This window comes from Sapajus apella, unplaced genomic scaffold (assembly GCF_009761245.1).
Source record: "Sapajus apella isolate SASKATOON/1434 unplaced genomic scaffold, GSC_monkey_1.0 scaffold208, whole genome shotgun sequence".
NCBI classification, from domain to species: Eukaryota; Metazoa; Chordata; class Mammalia; order Primates; family Cebidae; genus Sapajus; species Sapajus apella.
In genome coordinates this window covers 812,176-833,317 of record NW_022437148.1, presented here as the reverse complement: position 1 = coordinate 833,317, position 21,142 = coordinate 812,176, and the positions used below count along the sequence as shown (strand labels likewise).

Sequence of the window (21,142 nt, the reverse complement as noted above, 5' to 3'; positions counted from 1 at the left end):
AAAAAAAAAAAAAAAAAAGAAGTCTAGGACCTGGGTTTTTTTAAAGTTGAAATTAGAGTTTTGAAAACATCTCTTTGGCAAAACAGAGAGCATTCACATTTTTTTCTAGGTAAAAAGCAGTGTGGTCCGGGCCTTGGACATTAGCTTCGTTGTCTGCAACCCTCTCATATGGAAAAACCCGCACGTGCAGAAATCATTGAGTTTATCCAGGCGGTGTTTTCCACTGTCCTAACAGAAGCTGCCATGACAGTCCGATGGAACGCTCGTTTATGCAATGGGAAATGTATTTAAAAATCCCGCCCTTCCATTAGGTAAGAAAGTTTCCCTTTTCTCCCTGGCGGAAAGCCTTTTGGGACAGCACACAGCAATCTACATTGCTGTTAAAGACATTTGTCACGTGTTATTTGCTACAGTATTCGGAGGAAAAGGAGGCATAATGAGAAGGAGTTTAGGGGAACATTGAAGTACATCACTGTCTATACAGTGGGATATATAATGGGATATTTTGTTGCCATTTAAATTACAAGAATTTGATAATCTGGAAAAATACTTCCGATGTTAAACAAATGAAAGCAAGTACTAAATAATTTCCACAGAATGATCGCAAGAGATGGATAGAAAAAAGACTGAAAGGAAATTGGCCTAATTATTAACAGTGATTGCCTCTGGATGAGTAGGATTTTTTCTGTTTTCATTTTCTCAGTTGTCTGCAATAAGCATATATTGTTTTAATAATCAAGAAAAAAGAAAGGGAAAAACTGGAATGAGAGGGAATATAAACTGGAAATCCCCTGTGAACTGTGTACAGAGTGGATGCCATTAATAAATGTAAGAGGGCAGCTGTCTCTAATTAGTGGCATGCCACGTACCCTGAGATGTCATTCAGGACCAGCAGCTGCTTGGGTGTACGGATGGGAGCCCCCAAATCTCGCTCACTTTGAATGCCAGCATTTGCTTTATTGCGTCTCTCTCTCTCTCTCTCTCTCAGAAGATCGGAAACCTAAGGATGTGTTCCTGGAGAGGAGAACATGCGTCAAGCGAGGGGAGTGTGGCTCTGCTCCCCTTTAATGCCCAGAGTGTCCAGGCAGAGCAGTTAGCTAGAGCCCGTGGAGAAGTAGCCTCCCGGCTGCTTCCACTGAGGAAGTCACCTGAGGGTGACCTTTGGGGCTGGAGCTCTTTGCGGTGGATGTCCACCTTCTGGAGAGCCGAGAGCGCCTTGAAACCAGGGCACCTCAGTGGTGGTTGGCTCCTACCTGCCTTTCTGTCTGGCTGTTGCCCTCAGCCTACTAGAGAGAGAGAAGTTGACCCAGAGAGAGGGGACTGCATGACCTGGAGGGAAAGGGAAGCTCCAAAGAGGCAGGAAGTTTGCGAACGAGAAAGCATCCAGTAGCAGAGCTATCAGGAGCCACATACGAAAAGGGAGCCAGAAACTGACAAGACTGTGACTGACAGGTCGGAGTGTGAGAGCCTCGTAGCCCTAGCAGTGGTCCATTGTCAATGGCAGGGGCATCCACCAAATGGAGTGCGCCTGCTCGCCTGTCTTCAGAGGCCACAGAGAAGCAGGGAAGGGCTGCGAGAGTTAAGAGAAGCTGCATTCTACTCTGTCACCCGTCTTGAGGAGAAAGGACACCCCAAAATGCACTGGGTAGCAGTAGCTCTGGTAAGGAGGAAAGCGGGCTGTTTCCTAGGGCCTACGGGAATGGAGAAAAGATAGAAATCTGGGCATCTTATCCTTGAAACTGTAAGTTTTCTTCCTCTTTGCAATAAAATGCACGACTTGCTATGACCCGAGCAGTGTCTGGATGCTGCTGCGAGTGAGGAAATGATCCTTTCTGCTGCGTGAACAGGGCTACCGCGTGTAGTGTGTGGTTTGCACGCTGCTCAGAAGTGCGCAACTGAGAGGACAGGTGGGGTCGGAGTCCCTGCTTTGCCACAAAGCCTTACCCCCATGGGACAGATTCCTGCCAGAGAAGCAGCCTTTTTCTGAGTCACCAAAGGCTCTATATTGGGTAGCAGAGGCTCTAAGCATGTGGCAGGCTGATGTGGGGAAAGAGGGAGGTTTGGGGATTGGCAGCTGGCCACTTACTAGGGTCCTACAGTCAGTTTCCACCCTGATCTTACAGGATGATTGTGAGAGTGAAGTGAACACACAAAATGACTGTTTGGAGCACTAGTGTTTATGCTTCCTTCCGTCCCTCTCCCTCTCACCCCACCTGTTTCTAAGTTTGCATGTGTTTTAATGACTGTGGATTCTTTCTAGGGACAGCCCCATGGACCTCCCAGGCCTACAGCGCCCTGACATCAGTTGTGACATCATGCAAGGACTTCAAAGTGCGCATCAGATCTACCACTGCCCTTGCCATCCCGGGCAAGAGAGAGCAGTATGGGTCTGTTGACCAGTATGCTCGGATTGGATCTGGAACACATTGGTCACCGCCTTACAGAAGAGCGAAGACACCACAGCCTTTTTGGAATTCAAGTACTGTGCCAGCCTACAGACCCAAATCTGCCAGGCACTCATTTATTTCCTGAGCTTGGCCAGTGCCTCAGACTTGCTTTGTATCAGAGAAACCCTTGAACTGAATGAGAATATGCTCCAGTCCTATATCCTACAGTTTCTAAAATAAGGAGCAGAGGGAGATGACACTGGAGCACCCCACAGCCCCCAGGAAAGAGACCAAATGGTCAGAATGGCCCTGAAGCGCATGGGCAGTGTCCAGGCACTGACTGGAGACACAGCCAGAAGGGCCATCATGGGCTTTGTAGAAGAGATCCTGGCCGTTTGTTTTGACTCATCTGGATCACAAGGGGCACTCCCAGGGTTAACAAGTCAGTGAAGATCCCACCATACTTTCTAGGTGCCTGAGCTTGAGCATAAGATAGTGGGATTTCATCTTAGGGGCAGAAACAATCCATTCACTATTTATTTAGATGACTTAGCAGCAATTTAAATTTTCGCAGAAGGCTCAGCCACCTTGGGAGTGGCTCCACAGCACTGACCATGGTCAGACTTGTTGGAACCTCTGACCTGTGCATCCAGGAGCCGAGGAGTCAGGTTGTATTATGGGCCAAGCAGACAGGAGGGCTTTGAGGGTGTTTAGTCTCAGGGAAAAAAAAAAAAAAAAGGCAGGAGGATTTAGGAGTTGGAATGTTGTATATTGTGTCTGCAGTTTTGTAATAAACTAATGAAAAACTGTGTCCACAATCTCCTGTTGTTACCAAGCTGTATTTTGGAAAGCTGCAAGCAGAGCTGCGGTGCAGCTGGTTTGTACTGGCACAGCTGTACAGGGTGCTGGGACACTGACAGTTCCTCACGGTTGATAAGGAACTGCTGCTCTGAGCTTCTGGAGTGGCCGTGCTCCCCCCGCCCCACCGCCTTCCCTGCCACACCTCCCCACGATCCAGTAACTAGAGTTAATTCCCAGCAAGTGACCACAACATCAACTTCTACCCAAATTTCCTGATACCCTTTCGGAAAAGGTGATCCCACACACTAAATTTATGCCACCTTTTAATCTGTGCCTTTAAGAAAAGGTCATTTGGTTAATTTAGTTGGTTACAAAGAGGGGTTTCAAATTATATTTTGATAATGCCCCAAATGTCATGAAAGTAACTTGTACTGAATACATATATTTAAAAGTCACATTTCTCTCTTGAGCACCTACAATTTGTTGGAATTGATTTCAATTAGGAATTTAGGGATATATAAGAAGCAATTAGTTTTCCATACATATCTTCGATGTGAGGCAATTAAGAAGATACAAAAAATGGGTTTTGGTGATACTTAATCACATTTAGCTTAAAATACATGCTTAAGGGCATGTGTCTTCCATTTTTCTCCTTTGCCTTTTAGCTGCTCTTTTCCTGCCTCTGATATGTTGTTGGCTGCTGAGAAACTGCTCTCTGGGCAGTGGTGGGGAAACAGTATTCAAGTTCACTAAAGGCTCAGTTTTCCATTGATGGAATACCAGTTTCCACAGGATTAAGGCTGTAAGCACAGCAAAAACACCCATATTGAATGTTCCTTCTAAGTAATCCAGGGGTCAAAGAAGGTAGTCTGAAGGGAAATGAAAAAGTTAGAAAATGCTTTAAACTGAAGAAAAAAAATAAATGTGTAGATGCAACTAAAGAAGAGCTTAGATGGAAATGTATAGCATTTGATGCTTATTTTAGAAAAGAAGGAAGTCTCCAATCAACAATCTAAACCTCAGCTTTAATCAACTAAAGAAAAGGCAAAACAAACCTAAAACAAGCAGAAGGAGGGAAATTTTGGTAAGTTGAAGCCACCCTCAAAAGGTTACGTATTGTATGATTCCATTTACATGACATTATGGAAAAGGCAAAGTACAGGGACAAAAAGCAATTCATTTGGTGACCAGGGATTGGGATGGAGCAAGGAAGCCACAACAGGGAAGTGTGATGGAGTTTTCCAGGAATGATGGAAATGTTTGGAATCCTGATTGGGGTGGGGTAACAAAACTCATAGGACAGACACTCCAAACAGTCTTTTCATTAAAATAATCTCTCTCTCTCTCCCTCTCTCTCTCTCTCTCCCCCCTTCCCCCTCCTGTCTGTGTGTCTCTCTCTCTCTCTCTCTCTCTCTCTCTCTCTCTCTCTCTCTCTCGTCTCTCTCTCTCCTCTGTCTCTCTCTCCTTGCTCTTCTCACCCGGTACTGTGTCTGTTCACCATTGCCAGCAGTATGCCAGGCATAATAAGACTAAATATTTTTTAATTGAATTAAAACCAGTCATTAGATATGAACCACTGTACCCAAAAAATGGGGTTTAACTAATGTATAATGGGAATAAGTATTTACTGACTGCTTTTTAATTGCAAGTACCGCAAAAGATTCAGATACATTATTTGAATGCATTTATGACTCTTAGATCATTCTACTCTTTATAGTGGTATATTTTGTAGCTGTTTTTATTTCTTGAAATTTCAAATCTTTTTGATTCTTTTGGCAAACTAAAAGATCCCAAGTTGTACAGGTAAATAATAGCAATGTAGTGGAGTAACCACCAGATGGAGACAGAGAACACAAAGTTATTCAGACACAAGGTTTTGCAGGCGTTGTTTCCCAGGCTCAGGGGGCACACCTGGATCTGCAGCTGCTTCCATTCGGACACTGGTTTTCAAAGCTGGCTGCTCATTAAAATCGCCTGGGACATTTAAACTACTGATGAACAGCCCCCTTCACCCCAGCCCTGAGTTTTGTGGTCTGGAGTATGGTCTTGCCACTAAGACTTTTAAAAGCTGCACAGGTGATTCCAGTTGCAGCCAAGTGTGAGAACCACTACTTTCCAACATGCACCAGTGGACAGCCTCAGGCTGGCATGTTTCAGAATCATCTGGGGAACTTGCGAAAAACAGACTCAGGCTGTTGTAGTCTCCATTCTTTCGAGAACCAGAGTATTACGAAATGACATACTAAACTTACAATAATTCAAAATATAATCAGTACTAAATCTGATACAAGGCCAGGTGTGGTGACTCACCCTTGTAATCCCAGCACTTTGGGAGGCTAAGGTGGGAGGATCACTTGAAGCCAGGAGTTCGTTCAATACCAGCCTGGTCAACACAGCAAAACTCCATCTCTACAAAAGAAAAATCAAAAAATTAGCTGGGCATGGTGGCACACACCTGTAGTCCCAGCTACTCAGGAGGCTGAGATGGGAGGATCACTTGAGTCCAAGAGGTCGAGGCTGCAGTGAGCTGAGATTGTGCCACTGCACGCCAGCCTGGGTGACAGAGTGAGACCCTGTCTCAATAAACAAATCAGAAACGGTCTCATATGGGATTCTTTTCCAAACTGGGCCAGCGGGTTTCCTCTCCACATTTGCTGGCAGGTGCCCGAAGTGTTTCTAAAGCTGTGTTTGGCTGTTCCATTTTGGGACGTTAGGATAAAAGTCGGCCACTCTGCGCAGTGGATTCCCAGCCTTCATGGAGTCTACTCCCCAAAGGTGTTTTCACTCTATTTTACCAAAGCGTTAAATTATTTTCTTTTTTAATCTGATTTTTTTTTTTTTTTTTGGAGAGATGGGGGTCTTACTATGTTGCCCAGGCTTGTCTCAAACTCCTGGTCTCAAGCCAGCCTCCTGCTTCAGCCTCCCAAATTGCTGGGATTGTAGGTGTGAGGCACTGTGCCCCGACCAAATTATTTTAGTATTACATCCGTTACAGATTAGGTTTCTAAATCACATTTGTTGTTTTTCCATATCATAATAGTAATGAATCTTCACTGTGGAACTTTTGGAAGAAACCAAACAAGACACATATGTAAGAAAAAATTACCTATTCTCTAACCACCTGGAGATAATCACTGTTATCATTTTGATATGTTTCATTACAGATTTTTTCACATGTGTACATGTGTGTAAGGGTATAAGTGTGCACTTACACATGCTCCAAATGTGTGTGTGTGCATGTGTAAACAATCCAGTGTACATCGTGAGGCATCTACAAAGTTGTGGTCATAGTGTGGAGCCAGCCCCACAGGCCTCTCCAGAGATGAGGCCCTGCACTGTGCCTGAGTCCTCCCGAAAAGGACATCTTCGGTGGTGGTCGGGCCAAGATGCCATGAGCAAGCACCTGGAGGCCCCGAGTACTCAGCGTGAACCAGGAAGTGGAGGGGAAGCGCAAGGCCAGAGTGAGAACCAGGAGGAATGCTTGCTTTTTTTCCCAAGCACAAGGGACCCTTTCCTCCATTGCAGCTGACCTGATGCTTACGCCAGGAAGGAGGAGGGGCAGACTCCGTCCTCAAGGTCCCTCAAGAGGAGAAAGAGATCAAAGTGGAAGACTTGGGTCTGAGGTCTGAACTTGACCCTGCACCAGCATCAGTTTCTCTGGGTGGGGGTTGGGGAGGGAGCAGGCAGCCCAGGGCCCTCACTCACTGCAGGGTCTTACGTGAATGGTCTTCATCTGTGACCCCATAGGAAGTGAGGGTCTCGTTCCACATGGGTTCAGAGTGTTACAGAGAGCTTTTGTTCTGAGCTTATTTGCCTAAAGAAAGGGAAAAAAATGATCTTATTAGCATCAAAGGATGTGGTAGACAGAGCAATGGCCCCCAGAGGTGGCCGAATCCTAATCTTGGAGGCTGTGAATATGTTATTGGCATGGCCAAAGGGAACTGAGGCTGCAGATGGAGTAGGGCTGTTAATTAGCTGACTTTAAAAATAGGGAGATCATCCTCGATTGTCTGGGTGGCCCAATGTGGTCATAGGGTCCTTAAAAGCAGAAGAAGGGACAGAGAAGAGAGTCGGAGCGAGATGTCACCAGAGAGATGCAACAGGGCCTGCTGTGAAGGTGGAGGAAGGGGCCACCAGCCCAGGAGGGCTGGAAGCCTCTGGAAGCTGGAAAGAGCCAGGAAATGGACAGAATCCCCGGGCTGCAGAAGGAACGCAGCCCTGCCTTGACTTTAGCCCAGGAGACCACAGTTGGACTTCTAACCTGCAGAGCAGTCAGGTGGAAAGTGCCTTGCTCTTCGCCTCTCAGTTTGTGGTCATTTGTTGCAGCGGCCATAGGAGGCTCATCCTAGGAGGACCCACCTCCAGTCCCTGATGCCTCGGGGCGGTGGCGGGGGGTTCTGCAGGGGGCCTGGTGTGGAACTGGAGTCTCCTTCCCAGTTCATGCCCCGTCTTTGCGGTCTGCTCTGTCTGGAACCCATCCTTTCCTCGGGCATGCCGCGTGTGGTGACCCCTCCGAGCTAGAATGTGGCTGCCACTCCTTCCTCCTGTGCCAGTGACTCAGTTCTGTGTCTGACTCAGTCTAATGCCCACCACACCCCGCCCAGGCTTGGCGGTCAGATAGCTCGGGGTTCCAATTCCAGCTCTGTAGCAGCGTCAGGTTCCCCACTGTGGAGAGGACACGGGAATCCCTCTCCCGCTGCTTTCAGAAGCTTGTCTATAAGGAGCCTGCTCTTTATAAAACACTGGGGAGAGTCTTGGGGACTTCCTACAACTTGGCAGCCAGGCCCTGCCAGCTCCCATCCCACGAGTTAGGGGTCACTGTGCTCCTGCGTCAGGCACACTTCCCGGGTCACACTCAACCTTGGCCCTCACATCCCTGAGCCCCACTTGCAGCATAAGGACATCGAGGCCTGGCATGGGAGCCATTTCTTCCCCAGGAGTCGGTGGTGGGGCGCTGCCGTGTCCCTACAGCCCTGCCTTCCCCAGAGAAGGCGCCATGTTCCTTCAGGGGTGGTCCCCCTGGACTGCGGGGGGCCCCAGGCCTACACATTTAGGCCCCCAAGTCAACTCAGACTCTGCCCCATGGAATTAAAAGTAAAACAACACTGCAGTGTAGGATGCACAGAAAGAAAGTCTAAGTTCTGATTTTCCACCACTCAAGGTCACCTTGATGCTTTTACTTAACATCAGTTTTTTCTCTCCTCTCCTAGATGCACCAGTTGTGCTGGTGGCCTGAGTACATGTGTGGTCGCCTCTCGGCCCATCCAGCATCGGAATGAGATTCTGTGGTCAAATACACTGGGCAGATGCGGCCTCCTTCATCCCCCTTACGGAGAGTCAAGGAACAGCCCGTCAGCACAGGAAAGGCTCTGGTGAGTCCACAGTGAAGAGACCTGTTGAACGGCGTTTCTCAGCGTGATCTGACCACAGACCTTTGTCTGCACATCACAGTAACCAGCTGAGAATGCTTCTGCTAAGATGCCGGCCTGGAAATGCCTAGGGCTTTCTCCAGATCAGCAGGTAGGTCACGCTGACTCGTGAGATCCCTGGAAGGCGTCCCAGGTGTGGGGTAGACTGGGTGCTCTTCGTGGAGGTGAATGGCTGAGGTCCTGTCAGCTTGCTCGGGCTCTGAGCATTAGTGGCAGCTGTGGGCCTCCCTGGATGCCTCCAGCCCAGGCCCCGTCACCGTGGGTGGGCACAGCTGGTGGGCAGGCCTGGGTGAGATTCCCTCACCTTCCTGGCTCCTGACCGCAGGTGCAGCTTGTCACAGGGGTCTGCCAGCCCATTGTGGTCCATGGGCTTCAGGCCCTGGGCAGGGAACAGCAAAGGGTGTGACCTGGACATCGGGGAGACAGAGCACCAGGGCCTGGGCCAGCAGATGCCCCTGTCCCCTGGGTCTCCTGGCTGAGTCCATTCATGGCCCCTTTCACAGAAGCGCCAGGCCCCACCCCTCCATATGGAGGGAGTGAGGGTGGCTCAAAGCCAGTGCAAACTTCCCTCCCCCAAACACCCTGGCCCAGGGCAACTGTTGCGGGGCCTCTGTCAGGATAGGCTCTCTCCTAGTTGTCCTGAAAGCCAGGTGGCCCGCCTTCCTCTGAGCCTCCCTTCCCACCCCACTTTGGTCAGGCTCTTCCCTGGACCTGACTCCCACCCCCCCATTTTCCCAGCACAGCCTCCTGAATGGTCACATCCCTCACTGTCCCTAAATCCACATAACCCCGGGACACCATCCAAGACCAGGCCCCATTTCTGGCCAGATTTGCCACAACTCCCAGTCAGTCCACAGAGGTCACACAAGCTGACCGGACACAGAGGGTCCCTCCGCAAGATGGCTCCCCTCACTCACTCTGCCCTCGGTTCCTTTAGAAAACCCAGAAGAGCTTGCACAGCCAGGGACACACAGAAGCATGGATATTTAGGGGCTTCGCTGACATCAGCAGGCTCTTGTTTCCGAGAATTGCATGTTTTTTTTCTTCTGGGCTGGTGCACAGGAATGCAGGGAGGCAGCTGTGGCATCTGTGGGGCACAGCCGGTAACCCCAGGACATTATTCAAAGATGCATGGCAAGGCTTCTTCCCAGCTGGGTCCGGGAGGCAGCGTGGCTGCTCACACCAGGCTCATCTCCAAGGGGAGGCTGAGGCTCCCTCCAAAGCCGACCCCACCTTGGTTTGGCAAAGCTCCGAGGGATGGGGGTTTGGGGGGCTTCCAACTACCTACTCCTCTGTCACTGGCAAAGGGCAGACGTTTGAGGGCCTGGCTGGCTTGGGTTCTGGGCTCAGCCCCTGTATTCACTAGCTGGGAAGTGGATGAGCTGCTTTTTACCCCAAGCCTCAGCTTTATCATCTGTAAAAGGGGTTGGCCGGGTGTGGTGGTTCATGCCTATAATCCCAGCCTTTGAGCCCAGGAGTTCAAGACCAGCCTGGGCAACATAGTGAGACACCGTCTCTACAAAATATTTAAAAATTAGATTGGTGTGGTGGCATATGCCTGTGGTTCCAGCTACTAGGGAGGCTGAGGCAGGAGGATTGCTTGAACCTGGGAGGCGGAGGCTGCAGCGAGCCATGATGGCATGCACATGGAGTGCCCAGACTGCACTCCAGTCTGGGCAACAGAGTGAGACCCTGTCTCGAAATGGACCTAAAAAAGGGGGCAAGGGTGTTCCACCTTCCCACGGCTGGAGTGAGAGGGAGAGAGACGACGTGGACACAGGCCTGGCAGACAGGGCGATTCCTCCCCTTCCCTGCCTGCCAGGCCCCTGTGAGATGCTGGAGAGGTGGCTGAGGTCAGGTGGGCATGTCTGAGCCCTGCACTGCGGGGCTGCCTCTGGGACACGGCCTGGCTCGGTGGCCCCGTGTGCAGCCACAGTGACATGGCTGCTCTTCCAAACCCAACTTCCTCACCCCGGCCTCTGGCCTTTCCCACCACGTGCCTGGAGTGCAGAGTTCTGGGAATCTGGTAGCCTGCCTGCACAGGGGGTGCCTGACCACTGTGTCTTATTCCTACAATTCATATACATTTGTTTGTTGTAGCTCAAAATGCTTGCATTGGGTCATGTTTCTTGACACATTTGACTTGCAAATCTTTGGGCCACCGGCACGTCTGTCCAGTGGCTCTGGTGGTCCCATCTCTGTACCCCGAGACACCCGTGGGGGCTAGGCTGGGGTGAGGGGTGCTGCCACACTGGGATGGGCGTGATGCCTGCTCTGTCCTTCAGACCCCTGGGCTGTGACAGGGCCCCTGCTGCCGCCTCTCCGCTCCCTCACCTGCAGGTTCCTGAGCACCCTGAAAAGCCACATGTTCGGCCAGAAGCAAAAGGACCAGTGGGCACTGCCTGAGGCAGTGTCACTGTGCTGCCACTGGCTTCTGTGGCCAAACAGGTGGCTTCCCTGGCCCTGACCTGGGGTCCCCACAATGCCATCACCCAACCCTCTATGGGGCTGCCCTCCCACGGAGCCTGACCTCTGTCCATGGAACGGGAAGGGAAGGAGGTTGGTTCCAGGTCAGGGAGCTGACAGCCGGGCTCTTGGGTAGACCCTCCCCAGCTAGGGAGTCATCAAGAGACAGAAACTGACCCCATGGTTAGTGAGGGGCAGGTCTCACGAGAGGGACAGGTGGAGAAAGCCCTGAAGGGAGATCCTGGCTGGTGCTGGCACTGAGGGGATAAATCGGGGGGTCTGGTTTTGAGAGGAGAGCCTCTCCCTAGAATCCCAGCCCTGCCTGGGCCTTCCAGAGGTTGGTGCTGGCAAAGCGCTCAGGAGAGGAGATTTCCAGAAGTATCATCCAGCCTGAAAAAGGAAGTTTTGACACGTGCTACGATATGGGTGAAGCCTGAAGACATTCTGCTAAGTGAAAGAAGGTAGACACAAAAGGACAGGTACTGGGTGACTGCCCTTCTAGGAGTTTCCTAAAATAGTCACATCCACAGAGAAGGAAGCAGAATGGTGCTTGCCAGGGGCCGGGGGAGGAGGAATGGGGAGCCGTTGTTTAATGGTCTAGTTTCAGTGTTTCAGGATGAAGAGGGTTCTGGAGAAGGGGTCACGAAGCGTGAAGGTAGAAGGTACTGAGCACGACTCAACTGTCCGCTCAAAATGGGTGAGCCGGGAGGGAAGGAGTAAAAAGAAATGATTCAGAAGGGAAATGTATATGTGTGTATTTTACCACAATAAAGAAACCCAAGAGTCTCCCAGGACTGGCAGTGCTCACGGAATGCTCACAACAGCCACACAGGACAGGGATGATCAACCCTATTTACAGATGGGCAAACTGAGACTGACTCTTAGAAAGAGGACAAGCAAGGGTGCACCCCAGGGCATCCAGCCTCCCCCAGGCCTTCCAGAGACCTGTGCCAGTCCTGCCTCAGCTCCCCCATCCTGGGCCCCTCCCCACACCCCAGAACCCCAGCTCTTCCTGGGACTACACCACAGCACCTTCCCTGCAGAACTGGATTTATGCAGAGAAGGAACTGGGGACTGGGGGAGCCACCGTGGCTCCGGGCTTCCCATCCCCACTTCAGATGCCTGAGAGGTACACCCCTAAGTGGACCCCCAAGCAGATCCCCCCAGTCTTGGGGTGATGAGGGGTCTGTGCCCCAGGGGGCACTGGTAATCCCCACGTTCAGCTTCTGGTGGCACATTGATGCCAGGGAAACTCCAGGTCTGCAGCCTGAAGGTCCTGGTGAGTGCCCAGGCCAGGAGCAGACACCCCTGTTGCGCGGAGGAGGGGCCCTGGAGAAGCCTGAGGGGGACTGTCTCCTGGCAAGGTCCACATCCCTGTCAGGGCTGGGGTTTGACGCTGGTTTTCTGAGTGACATGGCTGTGGCCACAGCTGGGCTGGGGCTGCGGGGGTCCTCTCGTCCCACCCCCGCCCCACACAAACCGATTACTCACTGGACCGCGACCTCTTCTGGCCTCGGTTTCCCAGCCAGCCTTAGCCCGGGCCAGACAGGCACCCTCAGGGGTGGGAAAAGGTGCCAGGAGCGCCCACCCCACCGGCCGGGCCTCGGCCCAGGACCCAGGCACTTGCCTGCTCCATGGGAGTCAGGACTCAGTCCTGGAGGAGGCGGCCCTTCCTGCCAGGGGACTGCAGGCGCAACAGGTGGACGAAGGTCCGCGGCCCTGGCGATCGCCGCGACGGGGTCCACGGACACCGGAGAAGAAATTGCCAAAGTTTTTCCAAAGGACAAGCGGCCGGGCGGTCCTCCTGGTCCTCGGCCCGCGCGCCACCCGGGACACCCAGCCGGCCCCAGCCCTGGGCCCCTCCACAGCCCGCCCCAGCGCCGACCTTTTGCGGCGGGGCCCTCCCGGAGCGGCTGGCCAGCGGGGAGCGACCACACGGTGGCTGCAACTGGTGTTTCCCCGGGACGCAGCTCCGCCCTTCCCGGGAACCAAAGCAGCCGCCGGCGCCGGAGCTCCCCCAGGGCGGGCGGGCAAGGAGCAGGCGCCGCGCCGGCTACCCTGAGGCCGGCCCTGAAAATGGGACACCCCCGGCGGGTGCCCCCAACCTTCCCACCTCTCGGGTCCGGGTCCTGGGAGGGGTCGGAGCCGGTGCGCAGGCCGCGGAGAGCGCACGGGGCGCTTAGGGGGCCGCGACCCCGCGGCGGGGGTTTCTGCCAGGGGAGAACGCGATGATGCGAGCCGGAGGGCCAGAGGGCACAGCGAGGCCGGGAGTGCCGAGCCGGAGCCAGCGAGGGGCGCGAACTCGGAGAGAGGAAACTTACTGCCGTCGTGGACTCGCAGCTTTCGGCGTCCGGCTAGTCCTCCGACGCCTCGGTGGGCGGCCGCGCAGGGCTGGGACCCGGGTGAGGCCTGGGCGAGACTCTTCGGCTCTGAAGAGCTGGTCCCATCGTCGTCGTCGGCGCGGGCAGCCGGTACTGGCCGCGGCCGGGCCCGCGGGCGCGTCCTGGAGCAGACCCCGCAGGAACCGGGGAAGTGGCGGGAGATCTGCTCGACTGGGCGAATGGGGCGGGGCACAGTCGACGGCCACGTGCTCCTGGATGCAGACGGTCTCCTTCTCCCTGCGCCGCCGGAGGGTCATGCAGGCAGCGCCGCCCAGTCCGGGCCTGCCTGGAGCGACCCAGGCCCGGGGCGGCTCAGCAGGCTGGGCTGGACACTGCTGGGGCTCCGCGATGGCCCGCGCGAGGGCGGGTCAGAGGCGGGCAGGCCGGGGACGGGCAGGCAGGAGGGTAGGCAGGGGGCGGGCCCAGCCCGCGTCACCCGGCAGCAACCAAGCAGAGTGAGTGTGCGGGCTGCGCAGGTGGCGCAGAGCAGAGAGAGCCCGCGGGCGCCACACTCACTGGCATTCGTACTCACACCCGCCGGCAAGCCAGCCCGGGATCCCGCACGCGCACGCTTAAGGGACAAGCGGGGAGCCAGCCGGGCAGGGACCCGCAGGACGCCCACTCACACGTTCCAGTGGGTGCCAGAACAAGCTGGGCTCCGTTCACGCTCATGTGACACACGCAGGTGTGCAAGGACAGTGCATGTGCACACGTATGCAGACATGTGGTGGAAGGATCCACTCGCTAACACCTGTAGGACACACTCACAGAAATGTACACACACAGGGTTGATTGACAATATTGTGACACGGTATACCCCCAAATGCGCGCACACACACACACACACACGCACACACACAAGTGATCAAGGACACCCAGGGCACAATCTTCCATACCCCCAACCACCCCTAACAAGATACACAGACATGCACTCATAGAAGTGATCAGCGGACCCTGGGCACAACTCCCTCTCTCCTCCCCCATCTACCAGGACACAAAGTCACACTCCTAAGCATGTAGGGACAGGCTGCCTACACATGGGCAGGACATGTGCATGCTCAACTGTGCAAGGATACTGCGGGCAGAGTCTGTGCACACATATTCTCAGGTCACATAAACACACACTCTGTAACCTCAAGTCAGTCCCTCTCTTGGTCAGTGAGTGGTCTGAAGGACCCACTGGGACATGGTGGCTGAGAACCAGGACAGGGCCTGGTCAGGAGGGGTGGAGGGCAGGGCCTGGGAAGTGAGCGATACAGTGAGGCTGGGAGACACCCCACACACACACCCACTCCAGGCTTCCCACGTGGTCAGGTCACTAAACAAATCCCAGAGGGCCCAGCTCCAGCGGCTGCCTGGCTTTCCAGGAACAGAGCTCTGTTGGGAATGGCTGCTGCTCGGACAGGTGTGTCCCCAGAAAGCCCTGGGCATGGATGGAATCCTGTTGACCCTCTGGTTTCCACTGACATACTCTACCAGCATTCTGTCCAGCTCTCCTCTTCTGAGCCCTCCCCAGAATCATCCTTAAGCAAGAGTCACAGGGAGAAGACATCCACCCACAAATCAGGAGACAGGCCTGGAACGAAGCCTTCCTGCACAGCCTCAAAAGAAACCCACCCTGCTGACACCTTGGCCTTGGACTCATGGCTTCCAGTACTGAGAGACAGTAAGATTCTGTTGTTGAAGATGCCTAGCCTGTGGTTCTGTGAAACAGCCCTAGGAAACTAACACAGCCTGTTAGTCCACAGATGAAGAGATGGAATGTGCAATGGAGCTCCAGGTCTACTGTCTACTGCTCCCAAAGTACGCTAGGGGACCCTTGGGTGGGTGTAGGTATGCAAGGTAATTTGGGGTTGTGCAGGGTGAATCGTTTTAATTGACATAATGAAGTATGTTACTGGGTAAATTGGGGGTCCCCACCTGTTAGGAACCAGGCCGCACAGCAGGAGGTGAGCAGCCAGCCAGTGAGCAAAACTTCATCTCTATAACAGCCGCTTCCTGCCCCTGGCATTACCGCAGGAGCTCTGCCTCCTGTCAGATGAGCGGTGGCATTGGATGCTCATAGGAGCATGCACCCTACTGTGAACTGTGCATGTGAGGGAGAGAAGGCCAAAAGGAGCAAAATTTTCTTTTCAACGTGTGTTTTAGGTACAGGGATACATATGCAGATTTGTTATAGAGACAAATTGACTGTCTTAGGGGTTTAGCGTACAGATTACTTCATTACCCAGGTAATAAGCATAGTTCCTGATTGGCAGTTTTTCCATCCTCACCCTCCTCCCACTCTCGACTCTCAAGTAGGTCCCCGTGTCTTTTGTCCCCATCTTTATGTCCATGTGTACTCAATGTTTAGTTCCCACTTTTTTTTTTTTTTTTTAAAATGGAGTCTCTCTCTGTAGCCCAGGTTGGAGCACACTGTCACAATCTCGGCTCACTGCAACCTCCGCATCCCCAGTCCCGGTTCAAGCAATTCTCCTACCTCAGCCTCCCAAGTAGCTGGGATTACAGGCATGAGCCACCATGCCCAGCTAATTTTTGTATTTTTTAGTAGAGACGGGATTTCACCATGTTGAGCAGTCTGGTCTTGAACTTCTGACTTCGTTATCTGCCCGCCTCCCAGAGTGCTGGGATTACAGGCATGAGCCACTGCACCCAGCCTAGTTTCCACTTTTAAGTGAGAACATGGGGTATTTCTGTATTAGTTTGCTTAAGATAATAGTCTCCAGCTCCATCCATGTGGCTGCAAAGGACATGATATTTTTTTTGTTTTGTTTTGTTTTTTGAGACGGAGTCTCACTCTGTCACCAGGCTGGAGTGCAGTGGCGATCTCAGCTCACTGCAACATCCACCTTCCGGGTTCAAGCGATTCTCTTGCCTCAGCCTCCCGAGTAGCTAGGATTACAGGCGCGTGCCACCACACTCGGCTAATTTTTTTTATTTTTAGTAGAGACGGGGTTTCACTATGTTGGTCAGGATGGTCTCGAACTCCTGACCTCGTGATCTGCCCACCTCAGCCTCCCAAAGTGCTGGGATCACAGGCATGAGCCACCACACCCGCCTGTGTTACAGCTCTTTTAGCCCCACCATTTGGCAGGTCCTGAGTTCTTGTCCTGCATCCGGGAAGAATGAGGTAGGCAGACAAGTGGAGACTGAGCAAGACGAAAAGCTTTATTAAGCAATAGAATAGCTCAGAAGAGACCTGCAGGGGGCAGCTCCTCTCCACAGCCAGGGTTTCCCCACAGTGTTCAGCTTTCAGCAGAGAAGATAGCTCTCTGCTAAGCAGGTCACCCAAGTGTCCAGCTCTCAGCAAATAGGGTAGTTCTTCTCTGCAGCTGGTTGTCCCCGCATCTCTCCGTCTTCTCTTCGAGTCTGGCTGAGTCCAGGGGTTTCTATGGACCTCAGAGAGGAAGAAGTGTGTGCTGATTGGTCCATGGGCGGCCACAGGTGGCCGTGAGTGGGCCTGAGGAGAAGCACCACAAGTTCCCCCTGTGGTACGGAGACTGGTGGCCTGGCCCCCAGGCTTCAGGGCCTTCCAGGATCGAAGGTGGGGCTTCACTGAGGACCTGCCCCCTTCCACGCAGGACCCGGTCTGCCTCTGGCTGCAGTTCGTGGTACCCAGGCTGTTCATGCCAAGGTACTGTCCTCATCGCCCCCTCGGTCTCCCTTCCAGGTTGTAGATGCCCAAGTCCAAGTCCAGAGGGGGCCAAGGAGGCAGGGGCTGACGCGTCAGTGCTGCCCGAGTGCGTGCACACCCGGCTGGGCTGGGACAGTTCCCAGGCTTGGCCAGACTTTGCTCTAAGATTAGGGCAGGCGCCATCAGTGGGGAGAAGCCAGGCAGCAGAAACAGGCACCTCAGAGCCTTGCAGGTGGGGGGGTGGCGGGGGGAGGCTGTGGAGCCTTCCCAGGTTCACAAGAGCACAGAGATGCCCGACCAGAACCACGGCAGGGCAACTGCAGCTTTGCAGTGTTTTTTTTTTTTTTTTTTTTTTTAAACTCCATCCACCATATTTCTGTGGATCTATTTCTAGACTCTCTTATTCTGTACCACTAATCTATATGTTTCTCCCTTTGCCATTAGCAAACTGTCTTGATTACTTTAGCTTCATAGTAAATCTTAATATTAGGTATTGTGAGTCCCACAACTTCTTTTTCAAAATTGTTTTAACTATTCTAGTTTCACTGACTTTCCACATAAATTTTAGAATGAGCTTCTCTATATCTACAAAAAAAACTAGTGGTTTGGTTGGAAGTGCATGAAATCTGTAGATCAATTTGGAGTGACTTGACTTCTGTTGACTATTCCAATCCACAAACACAATATATCCCTCTTAAGTTTTCTTTGGCTTCTTATACTGATGTTTTGCAGTTTTCAGCATACAGATCCTCCATGTGTTTTGTTGATTTATACCTACATATTTCACTTTTTTTTGAGATGAAGTCTCACTTTGGTTGCCCAGGCTGGAATGCAGTGGCTCAGTCTCGGCTCACCACAACCTCCACCTCCCAGGTTCAAGCGATTCTCCTGCCTCAACCTCCCGAGTAGCTGGGATTATAGGCACATGCCACCACACCAGGCTAATTTTTTATTTTTATTTTTAGTAGAGACAGGGTTTCTCCATGTTGGTCAGGCTGGTCTCGAACTCCCGACCTCAGGTGATTTGCCTGGCTCAGCCTCCCAAAGTGCTGGGATTATAGGCAGAAACCACCAAACCCAAGTAGTATTTTTTAAATTTAAATTATTCGGGGCTGCACGTGGTGGCTCATGCCTGTAATTGCAGCACCTTGGAACACCGACATGGGCGGATCACAAGTTCAGGAGATAGAGATCCATCCTAGCCAACATGGTGAAACCACGTCTCTACTAAAAAAAAAAAAATACAAAAATTAGCCGGGCCTGGTGGCGTGCACGTGTAGTCCCAGCTACTCAGGAGACTGAGGCAGGAGAATCCGTTGAACCCAGGAGGTGGAGGCCACAGTGAGCTGTGGGAAAACTAACACATCATAATCGAATTGCTCAAAGCCAGAAATACATAGAATCGTAAAAGCTTCCAGAAAAATAAAGACACATTATATACAAAGGAACAAAAAAAGAAAAGGATGACAGCAGACTTTTTGTTAGAAACAATGCAAAGGACATTAAAAATGAGCAACAGATTTGAATAGGCATTTCTCCAAAGATAAACAGATGGCCAATAAGTACATGAAGGGAAACAACATCACTAATAACTAGGGAAATGCAAATCAAAACCACAGTGAGGTACTACCACATACCCATTAGGATGGCTATTATCAAAAAACAAAACAAAACAGAAAATAACAAGTATTAGTGAGGATGTGAAGAAATTAAAACCTTTATGCATTCTTAGTGGGAATCTATATGGTACAGCAACTGGGGAAAACCGCATGATGGTTCCTCAAGTAATTAAACATAGAATTCCATTTGATCTAGAAATTCCACTTTTGGGTATATACCCAAGAGAACTGAAAGTAGATAGAGTCTTGAAGACATATTTCTATACTCATGTTCATAGCAGCATTATGCACCATAGCCAAGAAGTAGAAGCAACCCAAGTTCGATCAATGGATAAATGGATACACAAAATACGTGTTAGAGACAGAATGCTTGTTCTTAGGTACGGCAAGGAAAAATTAGCATTTAGACAAAGTTTTGTTAGCAAGGCAATTTTACTTTCTGCAGAAAGGGTACTGCTTGTTGGCAATCTTGTTACAAGAGCACACTGAGTAAAGGAAAGATAAGAATATCTATTCTTTATACATTAGGTCTTTTCTGCTGTGTCTTAGCTCTGTTAGAGCTGGACTTCACAGTTTATGCTAAACTTAATTAGCTAACAGACGGAGTTTCGCTCTTGTTACCCAGGCTGGAGTGCAATGGCGCGATCTCGGCTCACCGCAACCTCCGCCTCCTGGGTTCAGGCAATTCTCCTGCCTCAGCCTCCTGAGTAGCTGGGATTACAGGCACGCGCCACCATGCCCAGCTAATTTTTTGTATTTTTAGTAGAGACGGGGTTTCACCATGTTGACCAGGATGGTCTCGATCTCTTGACCTCGTGATCCACCCGCCTCGGCCTCCCAAAGTGCTGGGATTACAAGCGTGAGCCACCGCGCCCGGCCCAAATTTTTTAAATAAGTAAAGGTAATGGAGAACAAAGGAAAAGAGGAAGTTGCTTGCAAAAGGACTTAGAAAAGTAATAGCATTTTTAAATAAGGAAGAGATATAGGCTGCAAGCTAGGAGGCGCATATGAGCATGCCTAGCACAACTATCTTGGCTAAAATACAAGAACATAGAATGTATTTATTCTTTAATATCTAACAGCTACATAGGATAAGGCTTAACAAAGAGTTATTGGCAAAAAGCAAGAAGGCTTTGAAGAAAGTTAGTTTTTAAAAGAAACTATTTTTATTTTGTTTTTTTGTTTGTTTTTTTGAGATGGAGTCTCACTCTGTCACCCAGGCTGGAGTGCAGTGGCCCAATCTCGATTCACTGCAACCTCCGCCTCCCAGGTTCAAGCAATTCTCCTACCTCAGCCTCCCGAGTAGCTGGGATTACTGGTGCCCACCATCACGACCAGCTAATTTTTGAATTTTTAGTGGAGATGGGGTTTCACCACATTGGCCAGGCTGGTCTCGATCTCTTGACCTCAGGCAATCTGCCTGCCTCAGCCTCCCAAAGTGCTGGGATTACAGGTGTGAGCCACCACACCCAGCCAAAACTATTATTTTTAACATTTATTATTATTATTCTTTAACAAGAAAGGAAACTTTGAAGAAGAACTTTTTACTTTCTACAATATGATATATGTAATGGAATATTATTTAGCCTTAAAATAGAAATGAAATTCTGACACATAGCACAACATGGATGAACCTCGAGGATATTATGCTAAGTTAAATTAACTCCTCACAAAATGACAAATACTATATGAGTCTTAGATGAGGTATTTAGAGTAGAAGAAGTTATAGAACTAGAAAGTAGAATTGTGGTTGCCAGGGGATGAGGGGAGATGAAAATGGAAAGTTATTTAATGGGTAGAGCTTCAGTTTTGCAAGATGAAAAAGTTCTAGAAATAGGCTGTATAACTGTGTGAATATAATTACTGCTACTGAACTGTACACTTAAAATAGTTAAGATGATAATTTTTTTTTTCTTGAGACAGAGCCTTGCTCTGTCACCCAGGCTGGAGTGCAGTGGTGCCATCTTGGCTCACTGCAACCTCTGCCTCCTAGGTTCAAGCAATTCTTGTGCCTCGGCCTCCTGAGTAGCTAGGATTACAGGTGTACGCCATCACGCCCAGCTAATTTTTTGTATTTTTAGTAGAGGTTTCACTACATTGGCCAGGCCAGTCTCAAACTGCTGGCCTCAACTGACTTGCCCACCTTAGCCTCCTAAAATGCTGGGATTGCAGGCCTGAGCACCTCATCCTCCTAAAATGATAAATTTTAAGTTATGTGTGTTTTGCCACGTTTAAAAATAAAAATTAAAGAATGAAATTCTGCCGGGCGCGGTGGCTCACGCCTGTAATCCCAGCACTTTGGGAGGCCAAGGCGGGTGGATCACGAGGTCAAGAAATCGAGACCATCCTGGTCCACATGGTGAAACCCCGTCTCTACTAAAAATACAAAAAATTAGCTGGGCATGGTGGCGCGTGCCTGTAATCC

At 51.1% G+C, this 21,142-nt stretch overlaps 1 protein-coding gene across 3 annotated transcripts in view; it reads left to right on the top strand.

Annotated features, from left to right (window-relative positions):
• Nucleotides 1-4,231, top strand: part of LOC116544168 — a 26,583-nt gene extending 22,352 nt beyond the window's left edge. The window contains exons 2-3 of one of the 3 annotated variants that reach the window (XR_004265848.1): nucleotides 110-311; nucleotides 2,261-4,231. Coding sequence is in view for 1 of the 3 variants with exons in the window: in XM_032270333.1 (XP_032126224.1) it covers nucleotides 2,261-2,532 (272 nt within the window). In the remaining 2 variants the exon portion in view is untranslated. Of the gene's footprint in view, nucleotides 1-8; nucleotides 312-2,260 lie in introns of those variants that run through there. The other 2 variants (XR_004265847.1, XM_032270333.1) reach the window with 2 other exon arrangements.
• The last annotated feature ends 16,911 nt before the right edge of the window (nucleotides 4,232-21,142 follow it).